Here is a 21817-nt window from a genome sequence, read left to right on the forward strand (position 1 = left end):
GCTACATGCCCCCCCCGCCCCCCCCCACTCCTCACCCTCCTTCCACAACTGTCTCTACAATTTCCTCTTTCAGCTTCATAGTTTTTGGTATGAACACTTGTGTGGTTGGGGTTCACCCCTACGATCCCACAGTACTATAAAGTATTCCGTACACGTCCAGTTACATTGCTGCACAGATCATCAAAGGTTATGCAGAGAAGACGTAAAGAGATGAAGTTCAGAAGAAGACAGGAGACATGTTTCCTGTGAAGGTTCTCAGAGTTCCACCACATTCACCTCTTGTCCAAGAACTTCCCTCTGTTCTGTCTGTACATATGTCTGTCACAGCTTATGCTTTGTCCATACATTTTGTTTGTTTTGGGTGGCCCTTTTTTTTTTTTTTTTACACCAGTGCACTTCCCCCCTGATGCACAGGGCAGGTGAAGACAGCAGGCGTGACGTTCACAGATATGGACCCTGAAGGCGAAGTTCCTGACAACACACCGAGCACTGAGATGACCTACGGTCCGAGGAAGTCTGAGGAGGCCGCACTGTTCTGTGTTCTTGAAGGTTGACAGGTTCAGTTCTCTCCTATACTATCACTGGACACAGTGACCTCTGGTTGACCTCTCAAGAAAAAAGATTTTCTTAATACTAGTAAAAAAAAGGAAACATTAGACTCACTTGATGTGACTGTGTGTCAGTGTTGCGTGAGTGAAAGCACCCTCCGGCTACACACTTTTCACTTCATTGACGATGACATCATCTGTTCAAGTGATCCTGGCAGCTGATTGGCTGAATAAGATGAGGGTTGGGACTTGATTAATAAAAGTCTGTTAACCATGAAGTCACAGAACAGGAGTCAGGAGTGAGAAGAGACTTCAGCAGCAGAGAACCAGAACCACAGAAACAGGTAAGAACCTGACCCTAATGGATATAATCAGTACACAGAGCAGACTCCCAATGTTTGATTAGAATGTTTGATTAGAATGTCAATATACTTTACTTTGTAAGCAAGTCCAGTTTATATTATAGCAGTGTTCATTGGTTTGCAACACATGATGTTTGAACTATATTTTTAGTTATTTATTTCATTATTTGTTTGTTTTTTTAGAAAGTCAAATACACAATTATTTACTTTCTGAGCAAATCAACACTGTGACCTAGGCCAAACACAAGAACAAAGGTTGGATCAAAACATTTTGAACTTGATTATTATGGACTTATGATTATTCTGCATATTTTCCTGTGCCTGTGTTAAATGCTGTTGTAGACAAACACCAGAGTAGTCATGGTAACATTCAGTCACCTGCGTGACTCACTGGGCACCACACCTCGTCTGAAGGTGGAGGGGCAGATGGAGGGGCAGTGTGAGCCTATCTCCCCACACATGTTACACACCCTATCCTCTAAATCACAAACGCCTTTTTACTCACACGTCTGTCACTGATCTTTTTTTGCGCAACAGAAGACGATTACACAAATGCAGACCACAGCGACTTTCTAGTAACTGGTCGGTGAAGTCCTGTGATTATCTAGAATCATTTTCACTGGCAGTGGGGAAAAAACTGAATTGTAGAAATGAAATCTTGCTCAGCTTCACTTGTATCAACTTACAGAACCGTGGTCACCACTAGTCAGATATTAGTACAGTCTCTAACAAATGTCCAAATAACACCGTTTGCCCACAGTTTTCATAAGGGTTGAAGCTGGGGACAGGTAGGTGACTAGATTTCAACCGTCAACCCTCTAGATCAGGGATACCCAAAGTGTGGTGCAAGCGTCCCTAGGGGTGCACAAGATCAAAAATGTGATGGCGGTTTAGAGTGTTTTTTTTTTAATTGAGAGTGGAGAGTGAAGACGTGTGAATAACAAATTCCCATCTCACTGACATAAGGTCAAGTATAACTAGATATATTTATAATTATTTATAATTTATATTTATATAATATAATTAGATTAGAGAAAACTGACTTCAACTAGAACACACAGCTCAACAACCAGTCAACTGCACACACACTGTAGGTAACTTTAATCCCATGCACAGCCTGTGACCTCCTGGTCAACAGGAACTGTTGTCCTCCAAACCCAAAACACAACAAAACCCTAAAGGACTGAATTCATCTGACCAGTTGAACCAAATGTAGAAATGCTTTTATTACAATCGTCTGCTAACAACAATCGTCTGCTAAAACAAAAGAACTGGGCAATATTAAAATTAAATATGTTCAATTAATCTTTGTCCACTTAAGTCCCCAAAATGGATGGTTATTCTACAGTATGTTGATGTCCTGAAAATCTAAAGGCTCTTTGGAAAAGTCTTTGGTGTCAGGATAAGAACATGAGTCTCTGGGAAACAAAAATCTCACGTTGGGTTTGTTTTGTAAAGAAGACAAAGCTCGGGCTTTACTCCAGAGAGAACAGTGTAACAGATCTGACTTCATTGTCCTCATGTCTTTGATTTGTCTTCCAGGACTGTCAGCTCTCCTAACATGATGCCTACAGTTAAAGGCATGTCCCATAGCATGATTCCAAACCACGTTCTGAGGGTTGGTCAAACTATCCGCCTGCACGAGGCCCAGGAGGCAGTCGATCAACATCCCTGTCTCATGACACCTGGCGGTCAGCCGAGCGACTCTGAACTTGACATTTCCCTGGATCATCTTAACCAGCTAATCTTGGAACTGGATCCGACATTTGAACCCATTCAGGTCAACAAAAGTCCGTCATGTGTCAGCCCGCCCACAGGTAAAGGATGACAATGAAGCAGCTTTTCTTCTTTCTCCAAATGTTGTCCTTGGAGACCACGAGCCTTTAATAAGATATGCAGCTGACAGTTATCCAGTTAGCTTCAGGACGTTAGCTGAGGTGTGTTGGTTTGTTCTTCTTTACAGCTGAATATTTTCAACCTCAATCAGTACAAGCTGGTCTGTTTTTTTTTTACTGAGATAGCAACTTCCACAAGGGTGAGGCAGCAGAAGACCACAGACCACCAAGTACCTTTATTGTTTTTTGATCTATCAAGACAACCAGCAAGGCTATGTAAACAGCTAAGACGGTGTGGGGGTGGGTTGTTGGGTCATTGCTCACATACTTCCCTGTCTACAGACTACACCTACAGGCGTGTGTCACATACTGACTGTGATACACAGTCAAGCACTAGTAATCAGTAAAACTATTAGTTCACACAGCCTGGAGCATTGGAAATTCATCCGCCCAAAATCAAAAGACAGACCTAAAGCTTTTAATAGTGTAATTGCGACACTTCAGCTGATCTGGGACCAGTGCCCAGACAGACTCCTGCCACACCCTGGGCATGTTCAGCTGCACTCAGCCACAAGTCAGACAAATGGGTGGTACAGCAGTGTGTACAGCAACCAAGTACACACATTGACTTCCTGTGGAAAAAGAAGTCTGTACTTCAGGCGACCCTGGTAAAGCCCCCGCACCCTCTTGTGTGAACCCATAGGCTGTAGGCTGTTTATGTTAATCCTACAAGTTTGTTATTTTTGTCTTGTTGGTTGGTATTTTATTTTTATTTTTCTGAAAGATGTTACGATCAGGTTAATGAAAATTGCAGTAAGCTCAGATAAGCTAAAAGTCAAACTGATCTTTCAGTCAGCTGAGGGGGACATTTATTCTTCAGTGAAAACAGGTCGGTTCATGTTTCCATTTCTAAAGGACATTAAAGAAAGCTTAGTAAAACACACACACACACACACACCACGGTCTGCTGCTTGATCATTGCTCCTGATGACACCTCATCATTGTGTGCTGACTCCATAGAAGATGATCTTGGTCATAGTTCATCGAGATTTGATTAGAAGAGCAAAAGTGAAACCAGGGTTTCCACTTTTGAAAGGCCGACTGGAGAGCAGTCTGGTTGGGTCTACGTAGAGTTTGATGTGAGTAACCAAGCTGATCCTCTCCAGAAAAGTAAAGGTTCTAGAGTTCACATCTGATCTGATGTTGGTGTGAGTCAATTCTATGTTGGAGTTTGTTTGTTGGCAAGTACTATTTGGTTCTTTTTTGGTCTGATTAAGACCCAAATAGTATTAATTTTAACCACCTGATCACACAGTTAAATATGATTGACATTTTCCTTGTTTTATCGCTAGGTGGTTCTTTAAAATAGTTCCAAAACCCAGGTATCCCAAGGTAACAACAGTTGCCAAAGAGTGTTCCCTGGAGTCCAACTGATTCAGCCTTTTTCTGTAGGCACATCATGCAGGATTATATAACTGTGGCTGCAGCCAGGAGCCACATGCTTGGCATGCTTGTTTTTCTGCAGGCTGCGACATATCCCTTAAAGACTCACTCTGTACCCACGATCAACACAGTGAGACAGTCGGAACAACGTGTGCACCAGAACAAGTTGAGACTCAATAACAGCAGCAGCAGTTAGAATATTTTGGAGCATTGTTCAAAAGGGATGGCCAGAGTCGTTCATGCAGATACAAGCAGCTCTTTCCCAGGTGACACAGCAGCTATGAACTGGAGGCCAAGCCCATTCTGCAAACAAAAAACCAGGAACAGGGGTTCAGATAAATCAAAGGTCCTGATGTTGTTTTCCACCTTTCATCTCAGAGGTGTGACAATCTGTTAGGGCGTTCCCTCAAGTTCACTTCACAGCCTGGTCTACTTCCTGCTGTTTATTTACTTTACTGGAAAATATATGGACATGTTCATAAAACCTCTGGAGCAGTAAAGATACCGGATGTTTCTGCTGCTGTGCTGCACTAGTGAACACTCTCTACTGCAAAATGACTAGTCAGTAAATATTGTAATGAATGTGAGTTTGGGCTTCATTACGAATGAACAGATACATTTGAATCATGTCCGTGTGGAGATACCAACAGACACTGTAGTCATTGATGGTTTTAGTTTTGGTACACTAAAGAAATAAATGAAAACAAAATTCAGGCAAACCGTTATGCAGATGATAGACTATTCTATGGACATCTTCTTGGACACAGAAGGCGGTGAAGCAATCTAAGATTGTCGGACCAAGTATGCCCTCCATAGAAATGATGGAGTTATTGAGCCTTTAGTTCATATGTAGGATGATGACACATACTGTACTAACAAATCTGTATTTGTCCACTTTAGATTTGGATGAAGACGTTTCCCACTGTATGTTGGTCCCCCGAGGATGTTCCCCCAGTTTCAGCATACCCATACCCACAGCCAACAGTCTGAGCTTCAGGGTCAACGGCATGCATGGGGTCTCAGTGTCCCCCACCTGTTCCCTGCCACCACTACCATTTGGGAGTGCACCTCGACGAGTTTCTTCACCAAAACACGACATGACCTCATCACTGGGATCGCGTTTACCAAACTCCAACAGAAACAGCGTGACCTCACTCCACTCCATGTCCACGTGCTCAGACACAAGCTACATCCTTGGCAGGTAAACCCCACAGCGGAGATGACCTGGATTTGGACTCACTGAACTCTGAGTGTTAACTATGCCACTTCCCTCTGTCCCACATACAGCACCCTGTCCCTGGCCAGTGAGGATGCTGACGCTCCAGAACCCAACTTCAGCACCACATCCGGATCCCTGAGCGATGTGTCCACACTGAGGCACTTGGACAAACCTGCGCTGATGAAGCCCCGACACCTGCAGGACCTAATCAACAGCCACGGATCACACAGCAGTCCTGCCTCACTGTCCAGCTCTTTCAGTGACATCCCTGTACTGTTAGTCAATGGAGCACCAGAATCAGTGTGCATCCAGCCGTCCCCAGGACCAGAAATGGACTTCATACAGACCATAAATGACTCCGAAACAAAGCCATCCTCTCCTCACAGTCAGTCACAGCACAGCCAAAGTTCTTGATGTTCAAAAAAAAAAAAAAAAAAAAAAAACAGAGTTTGACTCATCTATTATTATTTTACTTTTGTTTCCAGGTTTCCAGGCTCGCTTTACTGGCAGTCAGCCCTCAATGAAATTTGTCATGGACACTTCAAAGTTTTGGTTTCGTCCACATATCAACAGAGCAGAAGGTAAGAATACTGACAGAGAGAGAGGAGCGCACACTGAATAAGAAGAAACAGCAACTCATAATTTAGATAGATTTATAGACGCTCTCAGCTTATTTTACACTGATAATTCTGGTAACATCTGTGATGTCACTTCCTCTTAGCTGAAGCCTTGGTGACAGACGGAGAAGCAGGAACATTTGTGATCAGAGACAGTACATCCTACAGAGGGAGCTTTGGTTTGGCCATGAAAGTGGAACAGAAACGGATCAACTTCACTGCCACTCCCTACCCAGGTGGGTACGATAGAACTCTTCCACAATGCACTTCATTTCCCTGTGTTAATTTCCGTCAAAGTGTCATGACATGTTGGTAAATAAAATGTCAACACACCTCCCAGGACAGACAGCCGACCGAGAAGTATCTAAAGTCAGTTTTATTTGTTTAGCCCAAATTCACACAAAAAACACTTTTGTCCCAGTGGATTTCACACTTTTAAACTAGTGAAGTAGAAAAACAAGTACAAGATTTCTTGAACAAGGTGCCAGAAGGTGGCCCTATAACTGCGTGTAAAGTGTTTTGTTTTTTTTACATTTCCCGAAAATGTGTTGATGTCAGGAAATGAAATGAAAAGTCTGAGATCAAGAGGTTGGGACACGGAAATCCAATGATAATAAACAAATAAAATTGTTCTTCCAAAAGCAGATCAAATCAGCAGGGTCAAAAGGGCAAGTGTTCAGGCGCCATCTGGAGTTGATTTATGCACTTATGAAATGATTGCACTAACTCAGATTTCTTTTTCTGCATGAATCTTAAAATTGTCTAAGACCAGTGTGCGGCAGTACAGTTCTGCCGTAAGAGAAAAAAAACTACAACATTACCTTAAATTACAAGTTTCCTCTCATTAAAAAGGGCCTTGCAGCAGTCACCACTGTCCCAAACAACGTGAAGACAGCGTAGCTAACACAGGGCACATTTCTTTATATAACCCAGAGATCTGAGAAGACACAGACAATCATTTACGCAACTGTGCTGATGAGTTCGGTCACGTCTGACGACATCCAACGAGCTGCGGCCGGGCAGGAGACAGTGGTGTTATTTTCCTCCACCACAGTATAAACTCTGTGTAACACAAAAGAAATGCATCTGTTTATGGCACTGAGAGGAAAGAGAAAACAGGATGAACTCCAAGGCAAAGGCAAGACAAGCTAGAAGACAGTCCTGCAGCAGACATGTCCACTCTGGACCAGACTACAGGTGTACAGTACTGGACAAACGAACACCTTTAGAGACTAATGGGTTTTCAAACATTTACAGTACCATACAATAATATAACTCTGATAAGGTTGATAGTTAAATGTTAATCTATTTTTACCAGAGCAGGTCAAGGTCCTACCATCTATTAGTTTCATTATTTCTCCATGAGAAGTCGTGGCGCTCTCTTATTGTGTGCAGCTGAGCGATGTCACTGCTGATGAACACTTTCCCCAGTTCCTGGCCACCGGGCTACTTTCGTGAGCCATTAACGGCAGACCATAAATTAGTGTTTGACATAAATGTGACAGCTTTATGAGAGATAATAGAAATAAGAGCTGTAAGCGCAGTGCCACTCTAATGGGAGAATGAGATTCAGAGCAAACATGTGGTGTGTTCTGCGTCATGACGAGGCTTTAAATGTCTAATGTCATTTGAATCAACTGATGAATCTGCTGGGACTGGGGGTCCATTTTCGGGGGATTGTTGCCCTCTAGTGGACAATGGGAGTGGTGCAAGGCATAATAGACTCCCTGGGACTGCAGTGTATGTATATGAGTGATGCCCAACCACTGTGCCGTGGCACACTAGTGTGTCGTAAGAGATCAATAAGTGTGCCGTGGAAAATTATCCAATATCACTTAATTGGGCTGAAAACTATTATTTATTTATTGCATATAATTTATCTTTGCTCGTCAAAGCATGAAGGGATTAGAATTAAATACTCTTCCTCTAGGTGAGAGCAGATGGCTATGAAAACTACATATATGATATTTTTTATATATATATGTGTTTTTTATCTTATATGTGTGTATATATATATATATATATATATATATATATATATATATATAAATGCATATATATATGCAATAAATAAATAATAGCTTTGAGCCCAATTAAGTGATATTTTTGATTGACACATTGATCTCTTACGACACACTAGTGTGCCACGGCACAGTGGTTGGGAATCACTGATATAAAGCAGAAGTGCCTGGAGTAACTTGGTACTGTTTAAAGTCCATCTGACTTTTATGGCCGTTTCCTGACATGTGTTCACACAGGAGACAGCAGTTTGGAGCATATCAGACACTTCCTGATTGAATCATCCACCAAAGGTGTTCGTATCAAGGGTTCTTCTCAGGAACCGTACTTTGGTAAGTGAAAGGTCATTTCTTCATTCCAGTGTTTTCGCTCTCTGCCTGATAGGGATTTTAAGTCTTTAACATTAATTATCAATCATTAATATAAGAAGTGCTCTGTAGATTATGTATATAATGCATTCAAATGTACTCAAAAATTACAACGTTTTACCCAGATACCATCATGGGTTCCCTTGTAAGGAAACCTCAATTGTCAATTTTTTTTTGGGTGTGAAATGATAGCACATTTCTCCTGCTTTCGGCTGTTCTGTTCAGAGGTTGCCGCACCACAGATGGCAATGTCAGCTGGAAAAAAAACAAAAACTTCTTTTTTTATTTCTTTCTTAAAGGGAGCCTGTCTGCTCTGGTCTACCAGCACACGATCTCAGCTTATGCTTTACCCTGCAAGCTGCTGCTCCACAACCAAGGTGAGAGATTTAGTCTTCAATGTTTTCATCCCCTGTTTGTTTGTTTTTTATTATTTTAACTGTGAAACTATGATAAACAAAAATTATGCAGATCCCTGATTAAAGTCATGTTGAATATTTACGAAATTAATCGATTACTTTTTTATTAACAGATCTGAAAACGACTGAAGCAAAGACCAATGAAAAACTACCCCCATCAGAGGAGAAAGGAAAAACAGGTAAGCCCTCCAATGGTCCCTGAAGGTACTACAAGTGGGCAGTGACAAGTAAAAATGAGCTGATGTTCAGTCTTACAACTTGAAATTTTGGTCTTTCTTCAGCTTGTAATTTCATCTACCTGAGCGCTGTGCCCACCGAGATGCTAACCGGTCCTTGTGCTGTGCAGAGAGCAGTGTCGTCTACATTTGAAAAAGTTCCGGGCTCCTTTACACCCACTGTGGTCAACATGAAGGTCTCATCAAAGGGTGTAACCCTGACAGATATCAACAGGAAGTAAGGAAGCTACAACAGTGTGCAGAGTTCTTACTTGTCGGTGGCGGGTAGTAGTAGGTGTACGTGTGGTTGCGCTGACATTCAGTGTCAGTGGAACGTCATAGTGTTTTTCCTCCCCACAGGCTCTTCTTCAGACGTCATTATCCTGTGCATCTGCTGAGCTACAGTGGTGAAGATCCAGATGATCGAGTGTGAGTAAACATGTGACGTCGTGCACTGAAATGAAATGCTTTTTTTTTTTTTTACAACTAAATGGAGAAGTGAAAAAAGAAAACCACTTGCAATCAATGGAAGAATACCTGGTTTCAAACACAGGTTTTAGTTTTTTATATATATATATATATATAGTTAGGCAAGAGCTATGGAAGTTGTCTGGCCGTTAAAACACTGTCCTGATTCAGGGTCCCTGTTCCTCTAAATAGGATTATATTTAATTTAATGTTTTATCCACGAAAACCTCAAACTAATAACTCTAGACAATCAACTGTCAAACAACAAGCAGAATCTTTTTTACTTATATAAAATGAGGAACTTTTGTGACACCTAGTAGTCAGACTGCAGAGTTCACAGTCTTGTATCCTCAGGTCACTCCTTTTCTCTGAGGTCCATCATAACAATGTTATCCTTTGTGTAGCATTCTCTTTACAACTGTCACTGACAACTGTACCTATTGAAGACTTTCCTTTTAGTTTAATCTCATATCTCCCCTTTTACCTCACAGGTGGGTGAAGGGAACCTCATTTGGCGCAAGGTAATTTTTCCTTTATCATTACAATAACAGTATTTTGTATATTCATGTAAACTGTGTACACATTTCTCCTGTGAGATGACTTAAAATTAAGTCAGAACAAAGCAAGTTAAACTTCTTGTTCTTGTTGTGTTTGTTTTTAATCAAAAACGAATGCGTTGTGTCTTCTACACACACAGAATGTTTGGCTTCGTGGCCAAAGGCATAGAGGCTGGGACAGAGAACGTGTGCCACGTCTTTGCAGAGTATGACCAGCTGCAGCCGTGCCATGAGGTCGTCAAGGTCATTCAGGCTGCCATCACCAGGTTATAGACCAGTACAACGGCTGACACGAATGTCTGTACAAAATGTTGTTTTTAGTGTCAGAAAAGATTTATTTTAGATATTCTAAATGATCACTTGTAACCAGGCTCCTGTCAAATGATACCATTACTACTTTGTTTTTTCAATGTAAAATTTGTACATTTTGTCTTATGTCTATATGGTAATCTATTATGTAATCTGAGGATTAATCTTTCTGATCAGGTAGGAAGTGTGTAGCACTGATAGAGGTTTGAAGGTTCTGTAAAGACTTACTTTAAAAAAAATATATCCTTTTATTTCTAAGCACAAACAAAACCTGAATGTATTTATTACGCTATCATACATTTTAATATTGATGAACTTAAACTTTTTAGAAGGTTTCCTAATAAAACGCATAAACAACAAGTCTATGTTATCTGTAGTTCTTTCGGTGCGGACTCCGCATTTAAATATTAAGTTCATGATTGTAAAGGAGAGAAAACTTTACAGTACCCAGGTTAATGATTTATAAATACCACCCCTCTCTGCGGAAGACAGACTGTGACTAAAGGTACAGTATAATTGAGCGAAGGTCACGGTGAGCAAATACACTATATATTTAAAGAGTATACAATATACCGGTTTTTTTTTAAATAACCTGGTATAATTATTGTTTTGCATATATATCACGGGCTGTCATTCCAAATAACATAATATAACAAATAACAAAAACTACCGTACGTGAAAACGTGAAATCTGGCAACAAACACGATGTAGTTAAGTTTCGTTTAGTCCTGTCTGATTCGTTTCTTCTAACGTCGGAGAGAAATTGTCAACGCCTGCCCATCTGTCGAGTCTTATGAAAAGGTAAAGTAATAACAAAGACGTGTCTCAGTGTTTAACTCTGCGTTAAACTACAAGCTCGTCGATAGCGTTTACTTGGTTTAAATGTAACCTTTCAGTTAGCTAATGCTAAAGCTATTGGGACCCCGCCGATTTCCGTTTCCTCTTCTCTATGTTGTCTGTTGTTGCCATTGCGACCCCCCTCACAAGCGGAAAGTGACCGTTCCAGCAGCAGGTGTTCCTAAAAAGTTCCTCCCAAGGAGTTGAATTAAATACTTTTTAGACATAATAATGGCTTCCTGTTTGGTCACAGACTTCCCAGCTGTCGTGGTCGCCGTGGAACATTTGAAGGAACTGGAAAAGCAGCTGAAAGATGAGGCACTACCATTTGCACTTGAAGCCAGCCTTCATCTGGCAGAGATGACAAATGCCATCACGAAGCTTGAGAATGAGCGGCACACATCCCGGGAGCTTTTGGAAGTAGAAAGCATTGAAAATAGCAAGTTAAGACACCAAATCAACAATGTCCGTGAGTGTATGAGCAGAGAAATCATGGCTGATGTTGCAGCAGCCAGGGCATCCAATGAAGAGGAGAAGGAGCAGCTGCTGAATGACCTGAACACAGCTTTAAAACTACAAAAAGAGTGTGAAGACGAACAGGAAGCACTCTCTAAACAAACCAGAGATCTGTACCCTCTTAGAGATCAAGTCAGGGCCGAGTACCAGGAGATGATCGCTGCTCTAAATGATCGAATCTCACAAAAATACGACTTACAAACACAACTGGGTCAAAAACAGGAGCAGGTGGAGCGGCTGAAAGCCTGCATTTCTGCTAATGAACATGAAAAAACAGTTGTCCATCAGGTCTTGGCTTTGGAGAAAGGAGCTTTCAGTGTAAGAAAACATGACCTGACTAAAGAGCTGCATGACAGGAGCGAGAAAATCAAGCAGCAGAAACACTTGAACAGAAGGAGCCGCAGAAAGCTGGAGAGTGTTACCAAGAAGAAACGTGAGGCTCAACACCGTCTGGAGGAGCTCACAGCTGATATGACCAGGCTGGAGGGCAATCTACAGAGACTGACAACATCGAGGTGTGGGTTTGAAGAACAGCTGCAAGAGACAAACCAAAAGCACCGAGACCTGAAAAGACAGAGAGAAACGCTGAAGGAGGAGTGGCATCAGTTAGGGGAAGGGTTCACGCTGGCCATTCAGCATCTCAGAGAGAAGGTTTCCTCAGCAGAGGGTCACATCGAGATTAGACAAACGTCCAGATCAGTCAGTCAGGACCAACTCGCCTGTGTATCTGACAAGTACCAGTCCCAGCATTATGAGGAAAACAAAGTGAAAACAGAGCATATCCAGGCCTCCCAGCAGCTGGAGCACTCTCAGGGTCGACTGGAGGAACGCATCGCCTTGGTGGTCAAATACAGCAAGGAGATCGTGGAGATGGACAAGCAGCTGAGAGAGCTCCTGGAGGCGGACATGATCAACCAGCACGTGTTTAAGAAGAATCAGGAGGAGTTGTCTTCTAACATATGTACGGAGGAGAAAAACATCTGCCACTTTGAGGAGGAGAGGAGCAAGCTGTGGAGACATTTGGAGAAGGCAAGACTGGAGCAGGAGGAACACATGAGGAAAGTTACCTCTGACATCATCAGCACTAGAAGGAGACATGAGGAGCTGCTTCAGGAGGAGGCCACGCTCCTGCAGGTCCAGCCGATGAGTGCAGATGTGGATCTGCTGCTGAGCCACAGAGCTCAGTGTGAAGCAGAATTTAAGGACAAAGAACTGAAAAGTCATCAAGACATAGAGCAGTGTGTTGCAGAAATGGAGAAGGTTTCCAGGTCTACTGTGGAGCTACTGAGGGAGGTGACGGACAAAGAGGGCGTGCTCAAAGATGTGGAGGTTCAATGGAAAGAGGAGCAGAGGCGGCAGCAGAGAGCGGAACAACTCACTTCTGAGTTAAAGCTCAGAAAGGCTGAGCTGGTGCTGGGGATTCAAGAGCTGAAGGAAAAAAACGGACCTCTGCTGCAACCTAAAGAAGACATGAAGGTGGAGCTGCAGAACCTGAGAGCGCATCACATGGACCTGCTGGAAAACCAGGCCTTGGAGCTGAGAGCTGTGGAAATGACTATCTGTGACTGTCAGCTGAAACTGGAGCAGGTCTACCAGGAGAACAGCCGACTGCACCTGTGCATCACACACATGACTGAGGATGTGAGGAGAGCCAGGATGGACCAGGACAGATACTGGCAGCAGGTTCAACTGTACCACGAGGACAACAAGTCCGTGATTGAAGGTTTACAGGAAGATTGGGCAGAGGATTTACGGGTGACTGAGCAGAGTCAGAGAAGAGATGCTGCTCTTTTAGACTCTTTTAATGCTCTGTGGAGCCCTCTGGAGACGAGGAGACAGCAGTTAGGACATGTGGACGCACTGCTGCACCGCCAGATGATGGATTTCAGCAGACGACTGGGAGGCAAAACGATGGGACTGCAGGAAAGTGATTTAAGGGAGCCACCAGCATCTCATTACTGCCAACTTTCAGCCTTAGTTTAGACAAACTGGAGAGTCCTGTTGTGTTTGGGACTAAACTCCAACGTCATCTTCGACCTGATCCATTTGAGCCAATCCCAGTAGTCTGCAGACGAGGGCGGAGTTACACCGTGAACATATTTGGGAGTGAACTATTTAACCTAGTCCTGACCGTCTGTTTGTCGTTGGAGAAAACTGTCATAAAACCACGCAGACCACTGTATATCATCCTTTCTTTCTTGTTTAGACATTGTTTGCTGACTGTCGCTGTGCTGCTGCTACCAGCAGGTGGCACCGGAGACCAGGTTTTGCGAGCCTGTGACCTTGCCCTGCAGTAAAAGGGTCAGACAAACAGCACTCCTACTCCAGAGAACAAAACACAGTCACACACACACTGTCACAAACATATTGGGACAGCGGGGAAAACAAGGCAGCAGCTGGAGGGCAAAAGAAAACAGCAGTTCCTTCCAGTTCAGAAGGTAAGAACCAAGAACCTCAGATCAACATCCAGTCAACTGTGCTCTGATTGTTGTTGTTGATGTCAATGTGATCAGACAGTCCCACTCAGCTGACAGATTTGCTTAAAAATCCCTTCAGTGATTTTTTTTTCTTGTGGCTGTTTGATGTGTTAATGGAGTTAACAACTTAATGTCGTTGTCTAAAAACAGATGCACAAAACTGTTTCTTTAATTTAAGGCATGCTTAATGGTTTACTAAATCTGTGATTATATTCACTGAAAAGATAAGTACGAGCCACGTTGATGACTCTGACAACTAGTTTCTTACCAGTTCTGTTTTTTTAGGCTAACATCAGGGACGTCAGAACTGTAAACTGTACCACCAAAAAGATATCGACTATTAACTTTATTGAGACTTACTTTGCCGCCATACTAACACAAATTGTAAAGCCCAAGCAACGTAGAAACATAAACATAGTCCGGTTTGGTTTATTAGCCACGAGAGGGCGCCAGTGTTAAAAAAAGTCAGTTTTTAGTTTTGATCTAGTTTTTTTTAATAATAATGACTAAAAATAACAAGAACAACTAAATAACAGTTAAAATCGGTTATTCTAAGCACAGGTTCACCAGATGTTCATTTTTATGGCCTTATTCAGTTTTCTAGGTCTGGTCTATTTTTTGTTAATTACAGTATTTTTAATGTAGTGTTGATGCAGAAAATGATGAAATGTTGTTAATATAACTTAATCGTTAGATGTCTCACATCCAGTGGTATTCAGTGTACTGTAATATCGAAGGAAAAAAACACTATGTTTACACGTAAGACAGTTTGTCATTTATAAATAATTAATTCAAAAATGAAAATCAGTAACGAGTCACAGCTCAAAAACAGTATGTAACTGTTGCAACATAACATTTGACATATAACTGGATACAACCATGTATTAATCACAACTGTGAAGCTTTTCACCCCTTCACTGTGGAAATGTCAAACTGCCATTAAAAGACACAGTGTTCACCTCTTCTGACTGGGCATGATGGGCTTCAAATGTCGTCCAGGGAGGCTGCCACCCACACTTCACCTTGTTATTACTCGCTGATGAAGTGTTTTGGCCTTTTTATGACTACTTTGAACAAACACATTTGGATTGATGGTTGTGTCCGCATTCAGCAAAAACTCAGCTTGTTAGCATAGACTTGAACTGACTGACCAGCCAGTCATCTTGTCTGGACAGTTTTAGGTGGGATGACCAACCACCAGTGGCCGGGGCCCACGTTCTTCTAATTTTGCAGCTGATCTTTTTATGCATGTGCTCTGTGCCAGATACTGGGGGAGGAAGCACACACACACACACACACACACGTCGTTGGAAGTTCTTTACAACTTGCTACTTATAATACCTGCATCAGTAATTCACCAGCTCCAGTTTTATGTGTTTGTTTCACACCAGCTGTTGAATAAAAAAATAAAAGGACAAACTAGTAAAACTGTCCTTGAATAAGCCTGACCTGGATTAAAGTCTGTTAGGCTTCCCAGAAGTCCCAGCATGACATTTCCAAGTTCAGCCATGAATGTAGTGCTTCAGGGGTAAACAGTGTTTCAATCTGTGAAGTTATTAGCGTCATATCCTTTTGCATTATGGTTTCACCAATTAAACATTTGGTTCTGGATCTACTAAGAAAAATATTCCAGGATCTCTGATACTGTTGGTATTTACTCAGAAATATAAAATCTATCCAACAACTTAATGATGAACAGAGAAGAAAAGCCACATCGTTCTACAATAGATTCATAATGTTCATTCACTCAGCTATGAGTTTAACAGTGAAGAGTTGTAGGTGGAGTTGGGACCAAACCCCACTGACCATTGGTCAGTTTGCCACGACCAGACAAAAGCTGTTGTTTAGGTGAAGACGTCCGACACAAAGAAGCCAGCGTCCAGTCATTAGGAGTCCTGCTGACCATCACGAGTCAGTCACTCAGAGCAGTCGAGATCCTCGTGGCAGAAATTAAGAACAGAAAGTGAAGCAGTGTTCACAGCTACAACCAGAGTGTACTGTCTGAATTAGATTAGACCACGAGGGGCTTCAGTGTGTCGGCCCACTACAGGCAGTGTTCGTCTCACTGTGACTTGAAACTTCAGCGAGGTGTTAGTGACCTTGGACATGTGCTTGTCTTCTTATTGGAAGTCATCTTTATCTCAGTTGTTTACGCTGTCGTTACAGTGGATTATAGTCTGGTCCCTGACCTGGTCTTGACTTAGAGAAGACAGACCTGGGAACAGCTGGCTGGCTCCAAAGGAGTGGACACAACAGAGCTTACCTTCAGGTAAGAAAAGGCAAACCTTTAGCGCCCTCTATGACTGGAAACAAATGGGTTGTTGTTTTCTTTTTGGTCAAAAGCAGATTGATTTATTGTAAGCAGGGGAAAAGACAGAATAGCCTTTAGTTTCAGCTGCAGGTCTTGAATTCAAGGATCAAAAACAAAATCTGGGTTTTAACCCTCCTGGTAACATCAGAGGTATTACTAAAAAAATATTGTTACATGTGAAGGTATTTCACAGTACTGCTCTGTTAGAAACATTGCACCATGATTTGGGAAAGTTGTACCGGTCACACTGTGTTCTCTTTGGTTGGAGGGTTGTTTTTTTTTAATTAAACCGTATAGTTTGCAGTAAAAGAGCAACTATTTTTTAGATTCACTAACAGCTCAATTATCACCAACAGTAAATGAGTATTTTGTGGCTGGCCGTGAATTTTTCTGTTTAATGAACAACTGTCTTGTTGTTCTTGTTGTTTCAACCACATGTTACTACACTGTCACATAATTTGTTGTTGCTGTTGTTTGTTAGGTACTGTATGAAAATAGTGTACATTCTGACTATTTTAGTGACATGTTTTTAGGATGTTTCAATGTTATTGTTTGCAGTGACAGGAGTTCGTCCCATTCATCTGAGAGTTTATGATTTGTTTTATTATATTCTTTTTAATAAATTTGGAGGCAACATTTAGGTTGTCTTGATGTTGGGGAGAGATGATGGATAATGATGGGCATATTAATTAGAAAGATGTTGGAGAGGGAGCTGCAAGGCTTGGAAGAAAAGAGTAAAACTGAGAAACTGGAGATAAAAAACGAATCAGCTTGAGTCCCACACCTGTGTTATTCACTGAACGTACAGTGGAAAACAACCGAGGCCACAGCAGTGAGCAACAGCCGCAGTGACTGACATTGTCACAACACAAACCAATCAAACTTTCCTCATCGCACGCACTCATGACATCACACAGTTAGTGACGCAAACATGGCTGTACACCAAGTACAAATAGTCAATTCTTTCAATTGAAAAAAGGATGAAGAGAGTGGTTCAAAATGAGGTGAATTGATTTCTGGAATCCCTGGTTGGTTTAGGAGAAACAGCCAGAGTGAAGAAACCACGGCGGTCCAGTGGCTTAAATACAAATATAACAACAGTTCTGAAATAATACAGATGGAAAATACTGAATAGTGCAATACTGTTTGGATAAAAACTCATGTCTTCAGAATATGTGTGCGTCAGATACTGCCTTTGTGTGTGACACACATACGACAAGCACATGACCAGTTACCAACCAATCCCCTTCCTCTCTTTCTCTCTGCCGAGCATTTAAAGGCAACCTTGAGCAATGATTGGTTACATTACTGTGTTGACAGAGGAAATGACACAAACTCACCGTGTCCTGTTGCAGTGAGAAATCTCAGCTGGGGTCAGTGGTTGTTGATCTACAGACAGAGAGTTAAAGAAGGAACAGTTAGCGCAGCACAGACGGGACTTTATTCTCAGGTGAAGACGATTCTCACCTGTTTGGACAGGAATGGAAACTGTTGGTAAGAGGCTGCTGCTTCTTCTTTCTTCTTAGATACAGTCACATCACACTGTTGTGTTAATGTTGTGAATTGGTGAAGGTGTTGTTGTTGTTGTTGTTGTTGTTGGCATGCATACATGGAAGAGTCCAGATGTGTCCACGTTCAAAGTTCTCCTGGGGTTGGTTTTCATTAGTGAGAGACAGAATTGTAATGAAGACTTTTCACATTCTTCTGTGAGGGAATCATGTTGATCAGGACACACATTGAGAGCCTGGACTGTGAAGGAGGCTCAACATACCCAGGTTTGTGTTCATGGTCTGGCTTAAAAAAACCCTAGAGCCTCCAATCAGAGTTCAACAGTTACGTGATGGTGGATGTCAACTTGATTTTTCAAGTCTGATTCTCAGCTTTGTCATCACTGCCAAAAGCAACACTGTCACCACCAACAAGGAAAGGGAGTGGTGGCAGAAAATGTCTGGCTGTGTAAATGAAACTGTAATCACTGATTCATATTATATGATGCCCTTAGTGTTTACATTTCTGAAAGCTTCAACATATTAACCTCTATCCATTTAAAAACAGTTAACTAGAGCAACAACTGTCTTTTTTAATTTTTGAATGACGTCTGTATTGGTTTCATATATTTTACTGATCTAATTTTATAGAATGACATCAAAGTGAACCAAATAACCTTACTTATTATATGTGACAAATCAGTACTGTTTAGGTCTAATCAATATGTTATATTCCTCTGAGAATTTCATCAGAAAATGTCGGCAGATCGTTGCGATCTCAATGAAAGTGCTGCCTATTCAATCAGTCAAATTGTCACTTTATAGACTTTAATGAGAGTTGAGTCAAGAACAAAACCAAAATCACCACAGCTGCTTCAGTCCTACTGTGCATGCCTGCACACAGACTGTACTTGAATTACTACACAGCTTTAGCTAGTACCATTTGTTACTGGACATTAATGGTCCCAGGTCCACTGGGTTCTTAATCAACGGTGATGCCATCTCACCACGAGTCACACACTAAAGAGGCAGTGCTTTTATAGCCAATTTTAAGATAAAAAACTAAAACTATCATTGAGTTTTCAAGTTTCATTGTTTCACTAAAACAAAGACCATTATTGATGTCCAAAGTCTGTCTCTGAAAATCCACACTTTGAACAGCCGTCGTCATACACATCCGTTTTGCTGTAGTTATTCTCCATTCTCACTGCACTGGAACAAATCCATCCATCTATTGCCTGTTGTTAGGTTGTCCTCCAGCTGCAGTTCTTTTTCCTCATTATGCCCCGTCTTAAAGTACTCTGAGGCCCCCTAGTGGAGGCATGCCTCACTTTTTTGATCTTATCAAACAGGTCTAACGCCTTCAGGTCAGGAATTTAAGACCACCATATTTCCTGTGTGTTTCCTTCTCACCAGCCTGTCCAATGGGTGGAGGAGCCACCAGGCTGTACAGAACTTTGACTCAGCCCATAATTAGCAGCAGCAGTTCGCCCCTCCCACTCCCTCCAGCCCACCTGGACCTGAACCAGACACGGAACATAACCCTGGATCCAGATCTCTGCCAGGTAACTCACTTTTGTTCCTGTGCAGTATTGACATCTTGGTTCTATAGTGAGATGGTGATGTAGTTCATTATTGTCCTTCTTATCTGTTCATGAACAGAGGGGGGGCACTGGATGTCCCCCTGATCCAGTGGAGCTGCTTCAACAGTGTAAGGAAGCCCTCAGAGACAGACCCCCTCCATTCCACAGGAAGTTCATTAACATAAATGACGAAGATGGTGCCCCCAACAGTTCAATTAGGGTGATGCAGTGGAATATTCTGGCACAAGGTACTGTGAACATCCATGTGTTTTATCAAAGATGGCAGTTGAAGTCCATCAACAGAGACAGGGGCAGAAAGGGAAACCAGTCCCTCTCACTGTGGAGTAATCCATTTGTCTTGTCCTGCAGCTCTGGGTGAGGGAGTGGACAGTTTTGTCCAGTGTCCCCTAGAGGCCCTCAGCTGGTCTCGTAGAAAGTACCTCATCTTGGAGGAGATCCTGACCTACAGACCTCATATCCTGTGCCTTCAGGAAGTGGACCACTACTATGATACCTTCCAGCCTGTGCTCTCGGGTCTGGGTTATGGCAGCAACTTCTGTCCCAAACCCTGGTCTCCATGCTTAGATGTGGAGGGTAACAATGGTCCAGACGGCTGCGCACTCTTCTTTGATGAATCAAGTTTTGAGCTGCTGGACAGCGTCAACATCAGGCTGTGTGCTATTAGGATTCCAACCAATCAGGTGAGTTTCCACAGACCAAATGTTTGCAACCTGTGGTTCCTGAGCCACATGTGGCTCTTTCAGGCTGCTGGCCATCAGAAAAAGAACAACATAATATCACTGTCTCTCCTCAGGTAGAGTGAGTGATGGTGACCTTAGGTACTGTCAGAGATAAAACGATAAATGTTACTGCGCTTGACCTCTTTATGGCCTGCATTTAAAAATGGGCATCTTGTTTTTTTTTTTAAATGGCACTACAGACAAAAAAACAAAACAAATAATGAATTAGCTTTATTTCTGTCTTCTGTGTAGACCTGTAGTGTTACTACAATGTACTGCAATACTGCCATCATTGAAATGGTAGAACTGTCTGCACCTCCTGGTGAATTTAATGTGGTTGACAAATGGAATTCATAGTAGTAGTCAAACACAAGAGGTAACTCGTCATAATCCAGTGACCACAAAAGTTCAAAATTAGGCTAAAGACAAAATGCATATCACGTATTCTCACTATAATGTGTATGAAGTGAACTGAAATAATGGATCTCACTACCTCTCTGTTCTCACAGGTCGCTGTGGTGACCGTGCTTCGTTGTCGGACTACATCCAGATGTGTGTGCGTGGCTGCAACCCACCTCAAGGCGCGCTCCGGCTGGGAGTGGCTCCGTAGCGCTCAGGGTTCTGACCTCCTGCGACATCTCCAGAACCTGCTCCAGAAACACAGCAGCGGTACCACGGCGGAGCCCAGCTCTGACGTCCCTCTGCTAATATGTGGTGACTTCAATGCAGTCCCAGCTGAAGACGTTTACAGACGCTTTATCAGCTCCCCTCTAGGACTGGACTCAGCCTACAAAAAACTGAGCAAAGACGGTTTGACGGAACCAGAGTACACCACCTGGAAGATACGACCCACAGGGGAATGTTGCACCACCCTGGACTACATCTGGTACACTCAGGACTCTCTGAAGGTGGATTCTGTGTTGGACATGCCCACTGAGGAGCAGATTGGACCAAACAGGCTTCCATCCTTTAGCTATCCATCTGACCACCTCTCACTGGTTTGTGACTTTAGCTTCAAGGAGGAAGAAAGATCTAGGTCATTTGGAGTGAAGCAACAACAGTGAAAAAAAAGAGGCATAGAACCCAGAGTGGGAAGTGAAGTCCACTGGGACTGTGTATAAGAAATGGACCATTAGTAGCCATGTGATCAGTGTAACCTGTTTCAGGTTTCGTCTTACACACAGATGTCCAGACAGGTCATTAGTCATTCAGTCCTTAAATCCCACTCAGCATTTACTACAACGACGGTTCGACTTGAGTTCTATTCCAGTTACTTCACACCTGTTGGGTCAGACAACAGCTGCAAACAGTCTGTTATGGGACATCAACCAGTCTACCATTTTCTTTGTCTGTCTAACAGATGTAAAAGTAGTAATGACACCATGAAGTACTGATGAAAATGTATTTGTCAAACTGATTAAAAACTGTTTCAATGAAAGGTCGATCCACTTCCTGAGGGTTAAACTGTTATCCCAGGCTTTACTTTTATC

General features: G+C 42.3%; 3 protein-coding genes and 1 long non-coding RNA gene across 6 annotated transcripts; 3 read left to right on the forward strand and 1 right to left on the reverse strand.

Moving 5' to 3' along the window:
• The first annotated feature begins 810 nt into the window (after window positions 1–810).
• Window positions 811–10734, forward strand: LOC103384263 (tensin-4). 2 transcript variants are annotated; one of them, XM_008317720.3, is made up of 13 exons: window positions 811–892; window positions 2453–2727; window positions 5089–5389; window positions 5476–5792; window positions 5893–5988; window positions 6129–6260; window positions 8283–8375; window positions 8711–8788; window positions 8941–9006; window positions 9109–9280; window positions 9403–9471; window positions 10002–10031; window positions 10208–10734. In XM_008317720.3, exons 2-13 carry the CDS (start codon window positions 2472–2474, stop codon window positions 10338–10340), a joined length of 1743 nt encoding a protein of 580 aa, XP_008315942.1. In that variant the 5' UTR covers window positions 811–892; window positions 2453–2471; the 3' UTR covers window positions 10341–10734. The 2 variants fall into 2 exon arrangements, with proteins under 2 accessions (XP_008315942.1, XP_024914017.1); XM_025058249.1 differs by lacking the exon at window positions 811–892 and having other exon boundaries at window positions 904–2727.
• LOC112487446 (uncharacterized) lies at window positions 6271–11155 on the reverse strand. Its single transcript, XR_003050522.1, has 3 exons — window positions 11052–11155; window positions 9315–9441; window positions 6271–7086 (listed from the first exon to the last, which is right to left on the reverse strand). It is a non-coding gene; the product is annotated as an uncharacterized LOC112487446 (long non-coding RNA).
• On the forward strand, window positions 11074–21765 carry noctb (nocturnin b). 2 transcript variants are annotated; one of them, XM_025058250.1, is made up of 5 exons: window positions 11074–11177; window positions 19421–19569; window positions 19667–19835; window positions 19957–20288; window positions 20837–21765. In XM_025058250.1, the coding sequence occupies exons 2-5, from the start codon at window positions 19429–19431 to the stop codon at window positions 21389–21391; spliced, it is 1197 nt and encodes a 398-aa protein (XP_024914018.1). In that variant the 5' UTR covers window positions 11074–11177; window positions 19421–19428; the 3' UTR covers window positions 21392–21765. The 2 variants fall into 2 exon arrangements, with proteins under 2 accessions (XP_024914018.1, XP_008315936.1); XM_008317714.3 differs by lacking the exon at window positions 11074–11177 and adding an exon at window positions 17874–18011.
• ccdc175 (coiled-coil domain containing 175) lies at window positions 11186–16475 on the forward strand. Its single transcript, XM_008317713.3, has 2 exons — window positions 11186–14167; window positions 16373–16475. The coding sequence occupies exon 1, from the start codon at window positions 11445–11447 to the stop codon at window positions 13710–13712; it is 2268 nt and encodes a 755-aa protein (XP_008315935.1). The 5' UTR covers window positions 11186–11444; the 3' UTR covers window positions 13713–14167; window positions 16373–16475.
• Window positions 21766–21817: the final 52 nt, after the last annotated feature.

The sequence above is a fragment of the Cynoglossus semilaevis genome, chromosome 9 (genome assembly GCF_000523025.1).
Source record: "Cynoglossus semilaevis isolate Cse_v1.0 chromosome 9, Cse_v1.0, whole genome shotgun sequence".
Taxonomy (NCBI): domain Eukaryota; kingdom Metazoa; phylum Chordata; class Actinopteri; order Pleuronectiformes; family Cynoglossidae; genus Cynoglossus; species Cynoglossus semilaevis.

Coding starts and splice junctions, on each gene's coding strand:
- LOC103384263 (XM_008317720.3), top strand. CDS start 2,472: ATGATGCCTACAGTTAAAGGCATGTCCCATAGCATGATTCCAAACCAC. Junction 5,390..5,475: donor ACAAGCTACATCCTTGGCAG/GTAAACCCCACA, acceptor TCCCACATACAG/CACCCTGTCCCTGGCCAGTG. Junction 9,472..10,001: donor GAAGATCCAGATGATCGAGT/GTGAGTAAACAT, acceptor TTTACCTCACAG/GTGGGTGAAGGGAACCTCAT.
- ccdc175 (XM_008317713.3), top strand. CDS start 11,445: ATGGCTTCCTGTTTGGTCACAGACTTCCCAGCTGTCGTGGTCGCCGTG.
- noctb (XM_008317714.3), top strand. Junction 19,836..19,956: donor GTGGAATATTCTGGCACAAG/GTACTGTGAACA, acceptor CTTGTCCTGCAG/CTCTGGGTGAGGGAGTGGAC. Junction 20,289..20,836: donor TTAGGATTCCAACCAATCAG/GTGAGTTTCCAC, acceptor CTGTTCTCACAG/GTCGCTGTGGTGACCGTGCT.